The 20366-nt window shown below is 38.4% G+C and overlaps 1 protein-coding gene across 3 annotated transcripts in view; it reads right to left on the minus strand.

Annotated features, from left to right (window-relative positions):
• Nucleotides 1-9729: 9729 nt before the first annotated feature.
• The window catches only part of cped1 (cadherin like and PC-esterase domain containing 1), a 163451-nt gene continuing 152814 nt past the window's right edge, over nt 9730-20366 (minus strand). For all 3 annotated transcript variants that reach the window (XM_062982353.1, XM_062982354.1, XM_062982355.1), the window contains 3 exons: nt 19881-19968; nt 15579-15725; nt 9730-10336 (listed from right to left, as the gene is read on the minus strand). In XM_062982353.1, coding sequence (XP_062838423.1) covers nt 10109-10336; nt 15579-15725; nt 19881-19968 — 463 coding nt within the window. In that variant the 3' untranslated portion in view covers nt 9730-10108. The remainder of the gene's footprint in view (nt 10337-15578; nt 15726-19880; nt 19969-20366) is intronic.

Genomic DNA, 20366 nt, shown 5'->3' on the forward strand with positions numbered 1-20366 from the left:
AGTCAATAGTAAGCGATCATGACTGTTGTAAGCCAGATCATCAGAAGGAACTGAAACCACTCATCTTGTATTGGAAATAACTGCACCCAGTCTCTGGGTGCAATTTGGAAATAAATTGCAATAATAACCTTATTGAAAAGTAAAAATGATGTCATATCCGTTTGGCAAATGTGAGTCTCCATAAACATGTGGGGATAATCTTTTGAAAACCACTAGTCAAGAAAAACACGACCTTGCCAGAAGTCAACTCTTTGAACAAGTGATATTCATAAACATTAATGTAATGGCACACAGGTAACTCAGCTGTTAAACTGAAGAACCATGTCTTTGAACTGCCAAGGACAAAAACATGCCACTATAAAATATATTTGGTTAGCAGAGGATGGTTGTTTCTTTGAAGTTGAAATTACAGTTGCAATTGCACTTGTAATTGCCCAAAAGTCATACACGCCTTTGAGACCTCTTAGTTTAAAATATGCACTCAGAGATAAAAAAACCCAAAGTCTTCTTTGAAAAATAATGTATCTTGTTTACTCACAAACATCTTGTATTAACTCATCATAGAAGGCACATTTCTTATGTACAGTTATCTCTGTGTTGAGTACACAGGGTATAATTCTTAATCAATTGTCCATAGTCTTTAGGTACAGTTGTACTCACTGAAGTCCATAAGTCATACTTCTCTATTGAAGTCCAAGCAGCAACATTCATCCACCTCCACTGAGGTGTTCAACAGACACATCCACTCCAATGGGATGCTTGGCAGACATGTCCACCTCGGCTGGTGGGAGCAAGGGACAGGGCCTTCTCGGTGGTGGCTCCCCCGGCTGTGGAACACCCTCCCCTGAGATATTAGACAAGTTCCAACTCTTTTGTGCTTTAGAACAGCCCTAAAAACATGGCTATGTGCCCAGGCTTTTAATGAATAAACGATAAAGATGATATGTACTGACTTATGGATAAAGCACGAGGTTTTCAAACGAATGGATCTGAGCATACGTATTTTAAACATTTATATACTGTAATTTTATACTGCATTTAATAGTTTTTAACTGATTTTATGTATTGTTGATTGATTTTGTATAGGCACTTAATTGTGCCAGTGTTGTAAGCCGCCCTGAGTCCCTTCGGGTTTTTTGTGTGTGTCAGGAGCGACTTGAGAAACTGCAAGTCACTTCTGGTGTGAGAGAATTGGCTGTCTGCAAGGATGTTGCCCAGAGGATGCCCGGATGTTTTGATGTTTTTACCATCCTTGTGGGAGGATTCTCTCATGTCCCCGCATGGAGCTGAAGCTGATAGAGGGAGCTCATCCGCGCTCTCCCCGGGTGGGATTCGAACCTGGCAGCTTGCAGATCAGCAACCCAACCTTCAAGTCACAAGAAAGGCGGGATATAAATATTGGAAATAAATAACATAAATAAATGAGGTGTTTGGCAGACTGAATACAAAATGGAGTCTTGAGTCTGAACATGCCCAGTATAATCACATGTATATAACTCCTCCCACACCATAGAGGTAGAGTCAAACTGGCAAATCAACATACAATACAGTTAGCAAATATATACATTAACAGGGTTGTTGTATGTCTTTCGGGCTGTGTGGCCATGTTCCAGAAGCATTCTCTCCTGACGTTTCGCCCACATCTATGGCAGGCATCCTCAGAAGTTGTGAGGTACCTCACAACCTCTGAGGATGCCTGCCATAGATGTGGGCGAAACGTCAGGAGAGAATGCTTCTGGAACATGGCCACACAGCCCGAAAGACATACAACAACCCTGTGATCCCGGCCATGAAAGCCTTCGACAACACATTATACATTAACAAATGAATAGTGAAAGGCTTGGGAGGTAGCTACTTTCCAACACCCTGTGTCGATAAATACAGTAGAGTCTCACTTATCCAACACTCGCTTATCCAACATTCTGTATTATCCAACACATTTTTGTAGTCAATGTTTTCAATACATTGTGATATTTTGGTGCTAAATTCATAAATACAGTAATTACTACATAGCATTACTGCATATTGAACTACTTTTTCTGCCAAATTTGTTGTCTAACATGATGTTTTGGTGCTTAATTTGTAAAATCATAACCTAATTTGATGTTTAATAGGCTTTTCCTTAATGCCTCCTTATTATCCAACCTATTCACTTATCCAACATTCTGCCGGCCCGTTTATGTTGGATAAGTGAGACTCTACTGTACACTCCTTTTTCATGTGGAAGCCATGACACACAATCTATCTTGCCCATAACACTCTGACATGCAACAGTGTCCTGGCTGACACCACAAGACTGGCCTCATATTTTCCACCCACTAAGCTTGCACAAATATACCAGCCTTCCCTCTTGATTTTGCATATCATCACCAGGGGTGGCAGAGAATTGCAAGCAGCATATTCCTTAGGGGAGTAAGAATGGAGGAATTAAAAGGCAGAGAATGGGAAAAGATGACCAGGAAGTCAAAGCAGCATCGTCTGATTGTCTCTTTACAGAGTTCTTGTTTTCTTATCTTATTTCTATTGGAACAGAGGATAAGCCAAGAGTTTTGCCTTCCTTGGACCATCTTTCCAATCCCTCTCCAGCTATCCTTTTATTAGATAGTTTCCACAGTGGTTCTCACATGAACAATTTATTTATGTTGATTGTAGGAAACCCCACCTGTATTGCATGGTGTTCTTCCTAACTGCTATTAAATCTAATTTGGTTTTTAGTATAACATATATGTTCACTCCACTTAAGGTATACTATTTAATTTTGAGTGACATTGTTAATGAGGTGCAGATGTTTATTTGAATCTATAGTCTGCAGGAGTGAGACAAACTATCAACAAAAATCAGCTTGTGGCAACATTATAATGACATGACTAATGCTATTCAGTAACTAAATTTTCCTTTACCTTCAACATTTTCCTGTGTTTTCACCTGCTAATATTTATGTGAAAGGAAAAAGATGTGCCATATACGAAAGGGAAATGAATATTTTTTCCTAAACTGTTTAAAGCGATGTTAGTTTATATTTCCCTTGAAATAGTTCTGTGAAGTTAATGGTTCACATGAAAACATATGAATGGGAGAATTTTAGGATATTTTCATTGTAAGAGTATGATACTTCCAAGGTTTTAAATCAGCTTCCTTTCTGTCGCAGAATTTTTTTTTCATGTCAGGAGCGACTTGAGAAACTTCAAGTCACTTCTGTACGAGAATTGGTCATCTGCAAGGATGTTGCCCAGGGGATGCCAGCCTGTTTTGATGTTTTTTTCATCCTTGTGGCAGGCTTCTCTCATGTCCCTGCATGGAGCTGGAGCTGACAGAGGGAGCTCATCCGTGTTCTCCCCGGGTTGGGTTGAACCGGCAAACTTGCCCAACATAACAAATTTTAAATATTGATGGAGTTTCAGGGGTTTAACCTGGCATGTTGTGAGTTGTAGTTATAGTACACCCACAACCCTATGTATTTTGTAAAATAAAAGAATGACTTCTTCTAATTACCTGGACAATGCCGGATAGCCCAAGCTAGTATTGTATTAAAAGTACATAATGGAGCCTGTAACATTGACAGTATCCCCCCAAAAATATATTTATGACAATGTGTATGAATTTTAACCAGTTGTGATCTTTTCACAACTTCTGCTTTGCCAAAACACTTCAAAATTGGGTTTCTAATATTTCATGTTTTCCATAGCACACTATAATATATGGGGTAAAGATCTCCATTAGATATAACACCAGCAGTATTAGTGGGCTTTAAAAGACTATTATCATTTCAAAACCAGATGTGTTCCAAGATAATCTGGGAGACTCACTAAGAGGATAATAGAGTGGTATCATCTAATTCAATTCAAAGAAAAAGTTATCACTTGTCAATGAATCATCTTTCCATTACTAGCTACCATCAATAATCTGTAGCCTTTGAGCTCTTGGCCATATTGTAATTTCTATTCCAAGACAGTTTCTGTTTTAACATTCAAGGAAATTACTGTCCTCTATAAACTGTCAATCAAGGATTTGTGGTGGTCATATCAGGAAAATACAATTTTGTACAAGGAAATGTATTAGGGAGAGGACATTTCACACATAGCTATTTTGAACTAAAGCTTATAAGCAGAACAGAACATGGTGAAATAAAATGAAAAAAACCTCAGATAGATTAATCAAATGAAATCTTTGTCAAATAATTGGTGGGTTGTTAAAGTTGTTGTATATTATATATCGCAACCCCCCCCCCCCCCCCACACACACACACACACAAATAATACACCTTTATTAGCAGGTTCGTCAATTTTTTTCTCCACTGTGTTCTACATGAATAGTACATCTCACTTTTTCTGTGCACATATGAAAATGGAATGAGGCAGAAAATGAGCCCATTGAAAGTATTACTTGGAAGTCACAACACAAATAAATGTGCGGAATAATGGCTAGGATGAACAGCCCGCTGCAGGATATGGTTGTAACCTAAATTTCTCTGTGCTTTATCGGACTTGGCTAAGGCATGAACTCAAACATATCCTATCACCTTCCGTACTGCTCTCCTATTTTCAGTGACACAGAACCATTCATGTTTGGAGTTTAATAAGAATGTATGCCAAGTAGGGTTGTGCATTCGGGTTAAACCTTGAACCTTTTCATGTCCCAGATTTCGGTGAGACCCCCGAAAACAGATATCTGTTTTTGCTCTGGGGTGCTGAAAGATTCTTCTTCTATTGGCCCATTATGGAGGGAGCTTCCCAGACTCCCTTTCCCATTATTTTAGGAATTTAAGCATTGAGCATGTTTTAAATTGTTGATGCTGTATGTTATACGTTGATATATTTACTGCTGTGTTTGGATTTCTTTTTACTGCTGTATTTTATTACACTGCTTGGCTTGGTCCACATGTGAGTCGCCCTGAGTCCCTTCAGGGAGATGGGTCGAGATACAAGAATAAAGTATTATTATTATTATTATTATTATTATTATTATTATTATTATTATTATTAAGCTGTTCTACTCTAGAGGAGAGGCGATCAACTGCAGGCAGGCACACGTGCTTTCTCAGGCTTGCACGCCATATGCTCTTTCTAAATTTGCCTGGATCATGATGCAGATGATATTATTGTACTAGTTCATAGTGCAGAATGCATGGCTCGTTTGGACCCATTTCCATTGTATATGATAGATGGCTCAACATGATAGCAATGGGCCTTGTAGATAGATTGTCTCATATTTCCACTTTCTTTGCAGAATGTCCTAAAAGCCCACCTTACAGCGGCTTGCCAAGCTTAACTGAATTGTGCCCCTTCCACATCAAGGTACAGATGAATCCTCTCCAGGTTTCAGCTTAAACTTTAAAGGGCTGAGCCCCCGGTGATGCAGTAGGTTAAACCGCTGAGCTGTTGAATTTGCTGACTGAAAGGTTGATGGTTCAAATCCGTGGAGAAGGATGAGTTCCCACTGTTAGCCCCACCTTCTGCCAACCTAGCAGTTCGAATACATGCACAAGTGAGTAGATCAATATGTACTGCTCTGGCGGGAAGGTAATGGTGCTCCATGGAGTCATGCCAGCCACATGACCTTGGAGGTGTCTACGGACAATGCCGGTTCTTTGGCTTAGAATTGGAGATGAGCACCAACCCTCAGAGTCGGACACGGCTAGACTTAATGTCAAGGCAAAATCTTTACCTTTACCTTAAAGGGCTACTGAGAACCAGCATGGTGTGGTGGCATGAGTATTGATTTAAGGTTCTGGGAGACCAGGGTTCAAACCAATATTTTGCCACAGAAACCCACTGGGTGACTTTGAACAAATTATATTTTCTCAGCCACAAAGGAAGTGTTATGGTTTCCTAGAGAAGGGCAAACATGTTCTGAATATATCTTGCCAAGATAACCTCATGATAGATTCACCTTGGAGTCACCATAAATTGGAAACAACTTGAAGGAGCAGACTAAAATTATAGGACCTATCCAAGGTGCTGAAGTTTATTCTCGGAATAGGTTTGGGACCTTGGATACCACCTCTGAAGTTCAGACTAAAACTACACTGACATAGCTGACTGCACAGCTATGTCCAAGGCTGGATCTACGCTGCCATATAATCCAGATTATCGGCTTTCAACTTGATTATATGAGTCTACACTGCAATATAATCCAGATTTTATGTGGCAGTGTAGATAGGGCCCTAGTTGAACACATGAATGACTTTGCAGAGCTGTTGAGTTTATTTTATATCTTCTTTGGGACTTTTATAACATCACACCTCAGCTGCAATGTAGGTTCCATGGAAATCAATGGATTCTACTAGCCATATGTAAAAATAATTCTAAAATGTTAAAATGGAACAACCCTACTACAGTTTTTTAACTGATACTGTAGAAAAATCCTTCTGAAAAATGAATTATATACCATAAAATGGTTTTTAACAGATCTGTTCCAACTTGTTCACATACCAGTGTAAGAAAGAAATAACCATCTCAAGTTTTGGAAATTTTGTACCATCTTTCTTTTTTCCTATACATTTACGTGAAGATCCTCTCGCTCTGAGATTCTACTGATGGAAGCCTTATTAAATTAAACAGACACTGCTTTACATGTTCCATTGATAGCTTTATATAAAAATATATATGTGTGTAAGATATAGCATTGGAAGATTGCTTTCAGAATAGCAACATCTGAAAAATATTATACACAGTAAACAGCAGCAAAAGAAAACCATGTAGTAGTGAATACGGAGAAAATGCAATAAACATTCGCCAGCATGAAGTTTAACTTGACCAGAATTCCTTCTTTGTTTCTTAGTTTTTGATTTCCTTTTTTAAAAGTAAGAATCCAATTTCAACCCAACTTTCAGGATAAACATATTTATCCAGTCATCCTTCTTTTCAGTTTCTGCTGCTGTTGCAAGAAAATTTGGCACAAAAGAAATAAATGACACATAAAAGAAAACTGTAAAGAATACAGTCAAAATTAGAACAGAATGATAACAACACAAGAAAAGCTCGTGATTTTTTAAGACTGTGCAATAAAGCAGGCATGCCTTCTTTTCAAGCATTTCCTCGGCACCATTACTGGATCTGTTTGGAGTTTTCTTCTGGGATGATCACATACAATCAGTTTGGTACAGTCACTTTAAAGATATTAGTATGTAGGCAGAAACTTGCCTTCTAGTTTAGTAAGTGTATGAAGGGTGAGTGACATACACAGTATTCATATGGTGTCACTTAGTTCCCACAGCACAAGAGATGTACAATGTGTTGTTGAAGGCTTTCATGGCCGGAATCGCTAGGTTGCTGTGAGTTTTCCAGGCTGTATGGCCATGTGTATTCAGTTGACAGTAATGGAAGTGGATATGGCATGTAGATGTGTTATTCACTGTTGCTGTGCATTGTGGTTGTACATGGCAAGAAACCCAACTATTTTCATGTGTTGTACAATAGTGGGCTTCTGCATGAGAAATTCGTAATGCTGTTGTAGTGTATCTCTACATGATGTATTGCAGCTGTGATGTGCAATTTTACATGTGTAAAATTTGAGGCAGAAATATGGGGAAATAGCTTTATTTCTTTGGGCACAATGGATGGTTGTACACATTTAGTAGGATAGGAAGGACTATCAATTGGATATTTGCAAAACTGTATGAGAAACTCTCCATTTAGTCCCTTAGTCACTGCTAGGACATGATTGGAACCCAAAGGGCATCTCAGAAAATTCTCCCTATGCCATCTAGCTTTCCATTATATGCTTCATTATGTTTCTCAATCTTTGTTTGTGGCATCTTTCTAGAGTTTGGAAAAGTTAAATTTTGAGCCACAGTTGTCATGTCAGTGGACTGGTAAATCCATTGCAGACTTTAGCCTGAATGTTAAGGGAAGTATCCAAAATGTTGGTCACCGCTTTGGAGAGCTTCTTTTAAGTTCAGACAAAAACCAGAACTAGCTGTGTCCATAATATTCCAGGTAGTATGTGGGATTCTGAGTGTCGTAGCACTCACCCTGCAAACTTTTCCAATCTCTACTTTTGACATAGCATTAGTGCCATTGCCAGAAAAAGAGCTGATTAATTCTACTAGGTGAGAGTGTAACCTGACTAGTCTCCATTTCACACCATGCTCTAGCCACAAACTCAGATGATTTTTAAATTGACCACTATCTGCAATTACGAAAAGGTCTCATTCTCTAAGATATTTGTTGATGTTGGCGTGTCTTTAAGTAGTTTCTCTATTATGGTGGCCCTAAGATGAATCTACCATGGGGTTTTCCGGGAGTGAGACTGTGACTTGCCCAAGGTCACCCAGTGAATTTCTAAGTCTAAATGGAGAATTGAACCATGGTCTCTGGAGTTATTTTTCTTACTGCAAACTACAAAAAATGCTTCATGTACACATGTAAAAATCATAACGTGATTCCCAAAAGTTCAAGGGTGGTTCTAGAACTAGAAGTAGGTGGTAGGCTAGTGCGCGGATTCAGATTGGTCACTTCCCTCCAGCCAATTCGGGCTGTTTGGCTTGGTCCAATAGTTGTAATGGCAAGGGGCCAGCCGCCATGTTTGTTTTGGGTTTTTTTGCCCAAAACAGGCCTGTGGCAGCGGCCAGTCGCATTACCTCCTCTCCCAAAGTTTGAGGGGGGGGGGAAGCCACCACTCTAGGCAGGGCAAAGAGAGGGATTTTTAAAGGAAGCCCAGGTTAGGATAGCTCCTGGCCGATCACTCTACCCTAGGAAGCCTCCTTAAAATGTCTTGGCAAACTGCATGGCCATGCTGCAGGTAGAAAGCACTCGCTCAAACCTAGGCTCCTTTGAAAGGTAGAAGGAAAAGATTCCAGAAAGGATAGCAGGAACGGGGGATTTGTAAGCCCTTACCTTAAACCGGGTCTTCTCTAAAAGGAGAAGGGATATGATAGCAGGAAGGAGAGAATCTGAAGCTCTTATCTTAAACCTGGGTCTCCTCTAAAGGGAGCCGGGAAAGGATAGCAGGAAAGGGGAAATCTTAAGCCCTTACTAGCCTTGTGCATTTATTTGGAGTGCGGGGAGGGAGACAGCTGCTACAAGGCAAGGAATCCTAAGAAGGATCCTTCCTTTACCCTGTTCCTCAAACCCAGACTTCCTTTGAAAGGTAGAAAGGAAAGGATCCCAGGAAGGGTGTTTTCTTAAGTCAGATGCCCCAAAAAAGAGGAAAGGGGACCCTCGTAAGTTCCCCATTGCTGCCAATGGGCTGGATCTAGCCGCATTTTTGGCGGCAGACAAAAAATGTCAATTTGGCAGTGCACCCGTTTTCAGGAGCCTTGCAAAAACAGATATATGGGGCTCCTGAAATTCGGCCAGCAAAAATGGATCAAGGTTCAACCAACATGCACATGCCTAGTAGTAGGTTTGCAAGCAGGGCCTGTAATGCCTCATATGAAATACAAAGGATAACGAAGTAAGAAAACATTTTAAGAGCCAAATTAGATATTGTAGGATTGGAGCTACTAGTGCCTTTTTTCATGTTCATAAAGTAATCATGATGCATATGATTATGTAAAGTAGGGCTGCTGTGCGGGGAGAAGGGATTAACCTGAAATCCTAATTTATCCATACAGAAAGTTTGTCATTGTAGAATTCTTGAGCGAAGGATATCTGGTGCCATCATTCTCTAAGTGCAAATGTAAGAAATACAAATCTGGTTCTGTCGGTAAAAATGTGATGCTTGCTTTCAAGTGCATATTCATATATTGCTGTTTTGCTATGCCATAAAACCTTTTGAAATGGAATGGTTCTTTAACTGTACCTATATTTGAGCAGTCTCTACAAAATATATACAATATCTCGCTGTATAGATATAAAAGCTCTTTCTTTTTCATCATGTCATATTGCATTTGCTTAGCTTAAAACCAATTCCATTTTTGGCAAGATTTCAAGTAATTCCTCCCCACCACCCCTTCTCATCTTCTCTGTCTCTTATTCTGAAACCACAGATGCATGGAGATGCATCTTGATTTTATAAGACTTTGTGGAAACATGTCACATGCCTCGTGTTACGCCGGTGGTCTGTTCAGCTACGCAGAGAAGTGTGTAATAAGTCTGGTATGGCTTGTGGAACACCACATGGGCAAAGCACCGAGTCTGGAGCTTGACAATTCAGCCATACAAAATTACAATCCAGCAACTTTCCTGTCATTTGCACAGATCCTGCTGAGGAGTATTTCTGAATAAACCTGGTTGATTGGACCTCTCACATGATAAGGGGATTGAGAATTGGATGCGTAGGCTTGGAGTTTCACCAGATTGCTTTGCTTGTTGAAATATTTGCCCAGAGTATACGGCTTTGAAAATGACATCGCCATAGAAGAACTTTCCTCAGAAGTTTTGGATTTTACCACCTGAAAATGAAGAAAACAAGTGCTTGTAATGCTTTTTATGCTGCAAGGTAAAAGTATGAACAGTCAATTTAAGCTACTGGTACATTGCAAAAGGATGATTTAATACAACTGCTGTTATGTTCTTTTGTTATTTAAAATGGGGGTGGGCATAAATGTGGTATGTAAGTCACATGTGGCCCCAGCTCCTCTCCAATACTCTCATCATTATCACGCTATTTTGTGCCCCCAAGATGCAAATAACACCCACACAAGCCTCCCAGTATAAAATGTACAACTTAAACATAATTTCTTCCCACATTGAGTCTAGTTTAGACTTTAAAGACCTTTAAAGAAACAAGAAGTGACTGGCTTTATCTACAGAAATACAAATACAAAAAAGCATTGCTATACAGTAAAACAAAGGACTGTTACATTCACAGTAAAAAGAATATTTTTCTCTCGAAAGATGAATTGAGAAAACTATTATTTTTACCGTTAATGTAAGTCTTTTGATTTACTGTATAGCAATGCTTTTTTGTATTTGTATTCATATTGATGCATTGAACTAAATATAGGTTTAATGACATTTTAAAAAGTTCTGTATTACTATAACAGTGGATACTTGTCTTTGGAGTTCCAGGGAACCCATTTTCTTTTATGGCTTCATCTAAGGCCCTTTGTCCACTGCCATATAATCCAGATTATTAAATCAGATAATCCATATTATCTGCTTTGAATTGGATTATATGAGTCTACACTGCCATATACAGGAGAGTCTCACTTATCCAACGTAAGCGGGCTGGCAGAACGTTGAATAAGCAAATATGTTGGATAATAAGGAGAGATTAAGGAAAAGCCTATTAAACATCAAATTAGGTTATGATTTTACAAATTAAGCACCAAAACATCATGTTATACAACAAATTTGACAGAAAAAGTAGTTCAATACACAGTAATGCTATGTAGTAATTACTGTATTTACGAATTTAGCACCAAAATATCACGATGTATTGAAAACATTGACTGCAAAAATGCGTTGGATAATCCAGAAGGTTGGATAAGCGAGTGTTGGATAAGTGAGACTCTACTGTAATCTAGTTCAAAACTGATAATCTGGATTTTATATTTTTATTTATTTATTATTTATTTATTTTTGAAACTTATATGCCGCCACTCCCCTAGGGCTCGGGGCGGCTTACAAGAACCGGCTAAAATCAACCATTTAAAAACATCTTTAAAACATCTTTAAAAAACATCTTAAAAACATCCTAAAAGCACCTTTTAAAACATCAATATGGCAGTGTATAAAGGACTTGTGTGCGCTCAATTATGGGACAAAATATACGATTCATGGGTGGAGGTGCATTGCTCTCCAACCAGTGAAATAACTAGACAACACACAACTGTATGGGTTAACTATGGGCAACTTTTATTATATGTTACCAATCAATCTCTGTGTGATCTACCAATCAATTAAAGGGCATGAACATGAATTTGAACCTGAACATGAACTTGTATTTGAACTTGGGGTGTAATAAAACAAGGCAGTGACCATCAGATACCAACTCATCCCCAAACAATGGCAAGACACCATGATTCCGGCTGCAACCCAAATGTTGTTTCCAAAGTGACCCTTCAGGGAAACGGGTGGAAAATTCATTGCAAACTCCATAGAATATTGAGGCCATAACTCTTCCCATTGGGGAAGGGCAAAAGTCTACTCAGGATCTTAAATGTTACCAAATTCAGTTTCAAAGTCATGAAGGACATTCCCAAGTTAGACTGGCCTGCTAAGGATTGTTTTACAGCTACAGTGGAGTAACTGCAAACTCACAGGCAGTTTAACTTGGTGCTTTAAAACAGAAAATGGACAGAATTGAGTGTGGGATAGGGGGAAACCATAGAAGTTCAAATCCTTACATCATCTCCTGTTCCCTTCCAGATTCAGAGCCCATCTTCCAAAGCAATCTAAGTTACATGAATGCCTATAGTTTCATAGAGTAATCCAAATATAAATACCGGATATACTCGAGTATAAGCCGACCCGAGGCACCTCAATTTACCACCAAAAAAAAAAAAAACTGGGAAAACATTGACTCCAGTATAAGCCGAGGGTGGTATATTTCAGAAATAAAAATAGATACCAATAAAATTACATTAATTGAGGCATCAGTAGGTTAAAATGTTTTTGAATATTTACATAAAGCTCAAATTTAAGATAAGAGTGTCCAACTCTGATCAAATCCTTATTCTCATCTTCTTCAATGTAAATGTGCTTATGTATCCTTTTAATAATAATAGAGTAAAATAATACATGTAATAATAATAATAATAAATACAGGAAAATAATACAAGTAATAATAAATAGAGTAAAATAATAAATGCAATAATAATAATATCAGAGTGAAATAATAAATGTAATAATAATAATAATAAAATAGAGTAAAATAAATGTAATAGTAGCAACAATAATAGAGAAAAATAATAAATGTACCATATATTCTCAAGTATAAGCTGACCCAAATATAAACCAACCAGGACCTTCACCCGAGTATAAGCCAAGGGGGGCTTTTTCAGTCTTAAAAAAAGGGCTGAAAAACTAGACTTATATTCGAGTATATACAGTACTAAGCTCCTTTTCCTTTGACAGCTGCTGTCAAGCAAATTAGCTTTGAATAATAATAATAATAATAATAATAATAATAATAATAATAATAACTATTACTACTACTATTACTACTACTACTACTTTATTTTTATATTCCACCCCATCTCCCCAAAGGTACTCGGGGTGGCTTACATGGGGATTTGATAAAGTGACCACTATCACATTCTCCCCTATTTGAATTTATGTGAAGCTTTGGGATGTTGAAGTCAAGAGGTTCGTCTGGAGCATACCTAGAAATAATAAACTTCCTTTTGAAGTTTTGTTTAGAAATGTAGTCAAAATCATAAATGTGATTTTAGTTATTAATGGGTTTGATTTAAAATGTTCTCTCTAGGACTGTCTTGGTCCTTCAGTGTGATTCTATTATCAGTTTCCTCAGGTCATGCTGGAGAACACGTCTTTAGGAATCTCTAGTTTCTCCAAATGCAATTCTATGGTCAGCTTCTAGTGGAATTTGACTATATAGAGTCATGCTGCAAGACCTAAACATTTCTGGAGAAGTGTTTTTTTAGATAAAAAATTAGTAATTTCCTTATTCACATGTTTTCAGGAACTTCTAGGTCTTTTCATGTGGGATTTATGCTCCTAACCCCAGCGGATGTGGAGGATTGACTGTACACAATTTGCGATCTTTCTAAGTGAGATCTGGAATGTCTCTAAGAGGACTCATGGGGATTTTGTGTCAACAAACATCACTGTTGTCAAGTAGCTTCCCAGCCGCAAAGCACAGAGGCCTGCGGTTACGAGGAGCCCTTTTCACTTGTGAAGAACTCAAGCATTTTGACATCTCTGCAGACTGACCTGTCTCCTCTAATTCTGTGCGGGTTTTCATTTTGAAATGGCTCACAACTGATCATCCCTGAGTGCACCATTCTGCTTATCACAGTAGGACTCGTGCTGGTTTCAGAGTCAGACACCTGAAACCAAACCAGCTGCTGCAGCTGCCTTTCCTCTTCATTTCATTGCCTCGCATCAGGCTGCAGTCAAAACAATGTGTTGAAATGCTTTGAAGTCGTCCCCCACCCCTGCCTCATGTTTTATTGGGGCTCCTTGAGATGCATAGTGTTCCTACAAAGTGTTCATTACAAATGTAGAGTGCATATTCATTTATCCAATGTTGTGATTTACATTAAGTGACTGGATTGAATTTAGGGGCTGGGTTAAGGGCCCTATCACACTACAGAGTTATCGCCCTATGATTCCACTTTGCATGCCATGGCCACATCCTATGGCATTTTGGGGTGTGCAATCCGCTGAAGTCCTAAAAATTCTAAGTTGCCCTCCTTAAACTGCAAATCCTGGGACTCCATAAGATGGAACTACCATGGTTACAGTAAAAGTAGAGCCCCCCACCCTAGAGGATTGTATTTTTATTTAGGAATTGGATTAAGAGATTGGGGAGGAACAGAAAGTGAAGTTGCTTTTAACTCAAGGAAATGATGAGCAATCTCTATCTCATTCAATAGAGAACTTAACGGGATTTTACTCTTCTGTGTTTGATGATGATGATGATGATTGTCATTATCATCATCTTCTCAAAATAATAATAAAAATTATTATTATTATTATTATTATTATTATTATTATTATTATTGTTATTATTATTATTATTATGTATACCCCACTTTATCTCCCCAAAGGAGACTCAAAACCAGATGTCAGCATACAAATTAAATGCACTACAGCTGAAATATGCAAAAAGTTAACAAATAATAATAATAACAACAACAACAATAATCATCATCATCATCATTGATGTCGCCATCCCAGGTGACAGTTGCATTGAAAAAAAACAACAGGAAAAACTCAGTCGCTATCAGGACCTCAAGACTGAACTTCAAAGACTCTGGCAGAAACCAGTACATGTGCTCCCGGTGGTGATCGGCACATTGGGTGCTGTGCCAAAAGATCTCAGCCGGCATTTGAAAACAATGGACACTGACAAAATTACAATCTGCCAACTGCAAAAGGCCACCCTACTGGGATCTGCGCACATCATCCGAAAATACATCACAGAGTCCTAGACACTTGGGAAGTGTTTGACTTGTGATTTTGTGATACGAAGTCCAGCATATCTATCTTGTTTGCTGTGTCATAATAATAATAATAATAATAATAATAATAATAATAATAATAATAATAATAATAATAATAACAACAACAACTTTATTCTTGTATCCCACCACCATCTCCCCGAAGAGACTCAGGGCAGCTTACACATGGCACAACAAGCCAGAAATAGACATGAAATAAAACACAATTTAAAATACAGTTGAATAAAACATAAACATATTAAACAACTTAAAACTCAATTGAAACAGAGCTTATCAACCAATGGCGGTAAGCTACTGACAAGAATATTAATAACAATTAAAATGATACAGTTAAAAAGATTAAAAGCAATTTAAAATCTGTAGAGATGAAAACTTTTTCTTTAAAAACATTCAATTCTGAATGTCTAGGCAGTATAATGGTTAGTCACAACTAGAGTAATCAACTATTGAATGCTGTTTAATGCAAATGTCCCCATTAAAATGTGACAACCCAAAGTATCAACATTGTTTATCAAAATGAGCATTCAAACCACATAGTTACCTCATGGAAATGGCATCCACATTTCCCTTGCAAAAATTCCTTGTACCGTCCCATAGTAATAATAAAAGTGTCAACCACTTCATAGCCATATCGTTTTGCTGTGGTCAAAATTGCTTGATTTTCATTCCACAAATTCTGCACTTCCATCTGTAATTTAAATTGAAGTGATTCTTATTCTTTCATGTATATACAGATCTCAGTTATATCCAGGGTCCTTCCAAACTGCGCTTTATCCCAGGATCTGATCCCAAATTATCTGCTTTAAACTGGAATATATGAGTCCCTATTGCCAGATAATCTGGGATCAGAACCTGGGATAAAGGGGCAGTGTGGAAGTGCCCCCAGATACATTGGACTTTATCACACAAATCCACTTTTCCACTGAAATCACTTTATCCTTGATAGTGGGTACATACCACGTTGAGCACCTTCAATATCATACCTCTCCTCTTTAGCCCAATTGGACTGGTATATCAATCTGTGATCCCACAACTTTATTTCTGCACACCCTCTGACCGCATCTCCCCAACACTGCTGCTGTTCCACTTTTTTATTTTTAGTACAATTGCACAATTCCAGCATTTAAAAAATGCATACACAAACACACACATAATACAATAAAAGAGACCGTTTGGGAATTGCAAGGAGGGAGTGGAGAGGGGCAAATTCTGCTTCCCAATGCCATGTTACTGCTAACAGACCAACACAGAAGCAGAAGGAACTCATTGCCCAATGTGGGTGATGGAGCCATTGTGGGATTTGTAGCTACTGTTGGGATGCACATGCAGTTGTGTGATAGTGTGATAGGTGACAGCCCAGCTGCATGCCAGTTTACCTGCCTCGTGTTATTAAGTCCTTTATCTGCATTACAGTATTATTGCAGGGGAGTTCATTTAACTTGCAAATGAAAACAATTGTTAACTATTTTTTATTTTTGGTGAGGGAGCAATATAAATTGGAGATTTAGATAACCTACACTGGCAACAAAGGTCCGCATAGTCAAAGCAATGGTATTCCCCATAGTAACCTATGGATGCGAGAGCTGGACCATAAGGAAGGCTGAGTGAAGGAAGATAGACGCTTTTGAACTCTGGTGCTGGAGGAAAATCCTGAGAGTGCCTTGGACCACAAGAAGATCCAACCAGTCCATCCTCCAGGAAATAATGCCCGGCTGCTCACTGGAGGGAAGGATATTAGAGGCAAAGTTGAAGTATTTTGGCCACATCATGAGAAGACAGGAAAGCGTGGAAAAGATCACGATGCTGGGGAAAATGGAAGGAAAAAGGAAGAGAGGCCAACCAAGGGCAAGATGGATGGACGGTATCCTTGAAATGACTGGGTTGATCTTGAAGGAACTGGGGGCAGTGATGGCCGACAGGGAGCTCTGGCGTGGACTGGTCCACGAGGTCACGAAGAGTCGGAGACGACTAAATGACTGAGCAGCAGCAGGAGAAATAACTGAATTCAACACATGGGTTTGCATCTATTTTTGTGTGTGTGCCCTCAAGATACGTGTCAACTTACAATGGCCTCATTAATATCATAGAGGATTTCTAAGAAATGCATAGATATGACTTTGCCAGTTCATTCCTCTGAAATGTAGCCTACAGCGCCTGGTGTTCATAGGTTTATACTGGAGCGGCATACAGGGAGCATACAACTCCCATTACGTCAGCTCCACTGGTTGCCCTTATACTACTGGGCTCAATTCAAACTGCTGGCTTTGGCCTTTAAAACCCTAGACGGTTCTGGTCCAACTTAACTGTCTGAACGTATCTCTTTTATGAGCCAACTACAGCTTTAAGATCTGCGAAGGAGGCCCTGCTCTCTGTCCCACCCCCTTTGCAGTGCAACTGGTGGGGACGAGAGACAGGGCCTTCTCAGTGGTGGTCCCTCAGCCCAGGAAAGCCCTCCCCAGTGACATCAGACTGGCCCCATCCTTCCTAGTCTTCAGAAAAAATGCTAAAGACCTTTTTCTGTAGACAGACATTTGGGGAGTAGGGTACTACAGAATTCAACCTCAATCTAGCAGTTGAATAATGATAATGACGATGGAAAAATCAAGAAGTATACAATCAAGACTCGGCACTTTGTATGTTTTTAACCTTTTTAAAAAACCTGTTTCATTGTATTTATATGTTTTAATTGTTTATATGTTTTAAGTTTTACAATTTTATAATTTGATATGGTATGTTTATTGTTGTGTTTATGATGCGGCATTGAATCTTTGCTGTAGTTTGTAAGCCACTTTGAGCCCCCTTCGGGGTGAGAAGGGTGGGTATAAATATAGTAAATAAATAATTAGATGATGTCTGAGTTCATACTCTGTTTCCCCGAAAATAAGACAGTGTCTTATATTAATTTTTGCACCCAAAGTTGCACTAGGTCTTATTTTCAGGGGATGTCTTATTTTTCCATGAAGAAGAATTCACATTTATTGTTGAACAAAAAATGAACATTTATTATATACTGTACAGTAGTTGTCATCACAAACCAGCATAACCAGAATCCTATCAAGAATTTCTTGTTACTACCATTATTTCCATGTACAACAATCTATGTACCTTTACTGATCCTGCATGCTCTGGTGTTCTGTTCGGCGGGCATGCTTCCAAACAATAACTTTACTAGGTCTTACTTTCGGGGGAGGCCTTATATTTAGCAATTCAGCAAAACCAGATGGGGTCTAGTATCTTTAGGGTACTTCAGCCCACATCTAGTTTTAATTGCATTTGAAATCAATGGGATCTTAGTGACTTATAGTTAACACAAATCCCATTGACTTCAATGAGCCAACTATAAGTATGAATAGTTAGATCCAAACTATTTTCTTCTGTGGTCTCTCCTCATTCTTCTTCTTCCCCCTCCTCTTCCTCTTCTTCCCCCCCCCCCCCTCCTCCTCCTGTTCTCTTCCTTTCTCTGTCTCCTACTTTGTCGTAAACCTCTCAAGGCAGAGACCTGTCCTTTTGTGGTTGCTTTGGCAGTCCCAATCATATTGCTGGCATTATATCAACAACAATAATTCTATGCTACTTGCTTTTAATGTAGTAGTTCATGGAACAAACAGCAAGGTTTCATTTATACCAGGACTCAGTCTTGACATATGGTTTTAATCTCAAGCCTCAGGCCTGGAACATATGAACTGAGAACAGATGAAAGGACCCCCGAGTGGGGGCAGCATATATTTCACCCATCACTGAATTAGAGAGAGTTCCCTACAAAAAGAATAAGGAAAGACGGCTTCTGAAACAGAGGGAGGGGTTTCCAGATTATTCTTAGATTCTTACAGGTAGAAAGATTAAGACAACACAGTCTCTTCATGAGTGGAAATGGGAGATGGAACTCTCAGGAAAATTTTGTATTATTTACACCAGACCAGCAGGGATTTCTGACAATCAGTGGAATCACAATACAGTGCTTGAGAATGTCTGTCTGTTTTTCCCTCTCCCTCTGGCTGAGATTCTTTGTCAGCAGCAATAATGCATAACTTTAAAATGATGGAGCTGTTTCTGATATAGTCTTTATAAAAATACTCTTTCAACATGATAATGGCAGTATGGCAGCTCCTTTGAGAAGTGCCAAAGAACTATTGGTACCATTTTCCTGCCCAGGCATTCAAAACGTTCATACATAAGTGGTGCTGCAGCAGGAAAAGTTTGGGGTTTGTTGTTTCTTTTAGGTTCTCCCAGGAGGGATTAAACTCTCACCTCTTACTATTCTGCTCAGAGAAAGAGATAGTCCTTTTTAAAAAAATATGAATCAAGGTGCAGTACTTACATTGAACTGTGAATAGGTGATCTTGATTTTTGGGTTGATTTTTTATGAAACTTTTTTTTACTTATACATGCAGATATACAGTAATATTGGGACAACACAGCAGAAATACAGTAGAGTCTCACTTATCCAACACTCGCTTATCCAACGTTCTGAATTATCCAATGCATTTTTGAAGTCAATGTTTTCAATACATTGTGATATTTTGGTGCTAAATTTGTAAATACAGTAATTACTACATAGCATAGTATTGAAGTACTTTTTCTGTCAAATTTGTTGTACAACATGATGTTTTGGTACTTAATTTGTAAAATCATAACCTAATTTGATGTTTAATAGGCTTTTTCTTAATCCCTCCTTATTATCCAACATTCTGCCGGCCCGTTTATGTTGGGTAAGTGAGACTCTACTGTATTCCATTTTGATAAATAACATTTTAATTATTATTACATACTGGCAAATAAAATGAAGCTTCAGTTTAAAGGCAAAGGGGTGTGTTTTTTGGAAGAGAGACAAAAGGTGACTTACTGGTGATAGATAGTGCACTCCATCGACTGGCAGGTGAAAACCCATTCCCAAGGATTTTATCACTACCTGGATATTTGATAGATTTGCTCTATGGATGGAATGAAACAAAATAGGCATACTTTATTTGTAGTTATACAAGACTGACATACTATAAATATTTCTTATTAATGTATTTATCTAACACAATCTCCTAAGTAAACATATATAAAATTACTCATTGCAAATTAAATACTGTATTTTTTCTGATCCATTACGGGGTTGCAACTTTAAATCACTGCAAGATTCTGTGGTATCAGAGGTTGTAATTTTCGGACATGGATCACATGGGTATTAATTGATCATAGAAAACCAAGGTACCTCAGATGGCTTTCTTCTACAATAGCAAAAATTTATTGCAATATATTGTTGGTGGAAAAAGTTCATCCTGTCCAACTAATGAGAAGGAAGGACATAAAAGTTGATATGCTGTTTGAGGTCTCATCTACA

Source organism: Anolis carolinensis, chromosome 5, assembly GCF_035594765.1.
Source record: "Anolis carolinensis isolate JA03-04 chromosome 5, rAnoCar3.1.pri, whole genome shotgun sequence".
In the NCBI taxonomy this organism is placed as follows: Eukaryota; Metazoa; Chordata; class Lepidosauria; order Squamata; family Dactyloidae; genus Anolis; species Anolis carolinensis.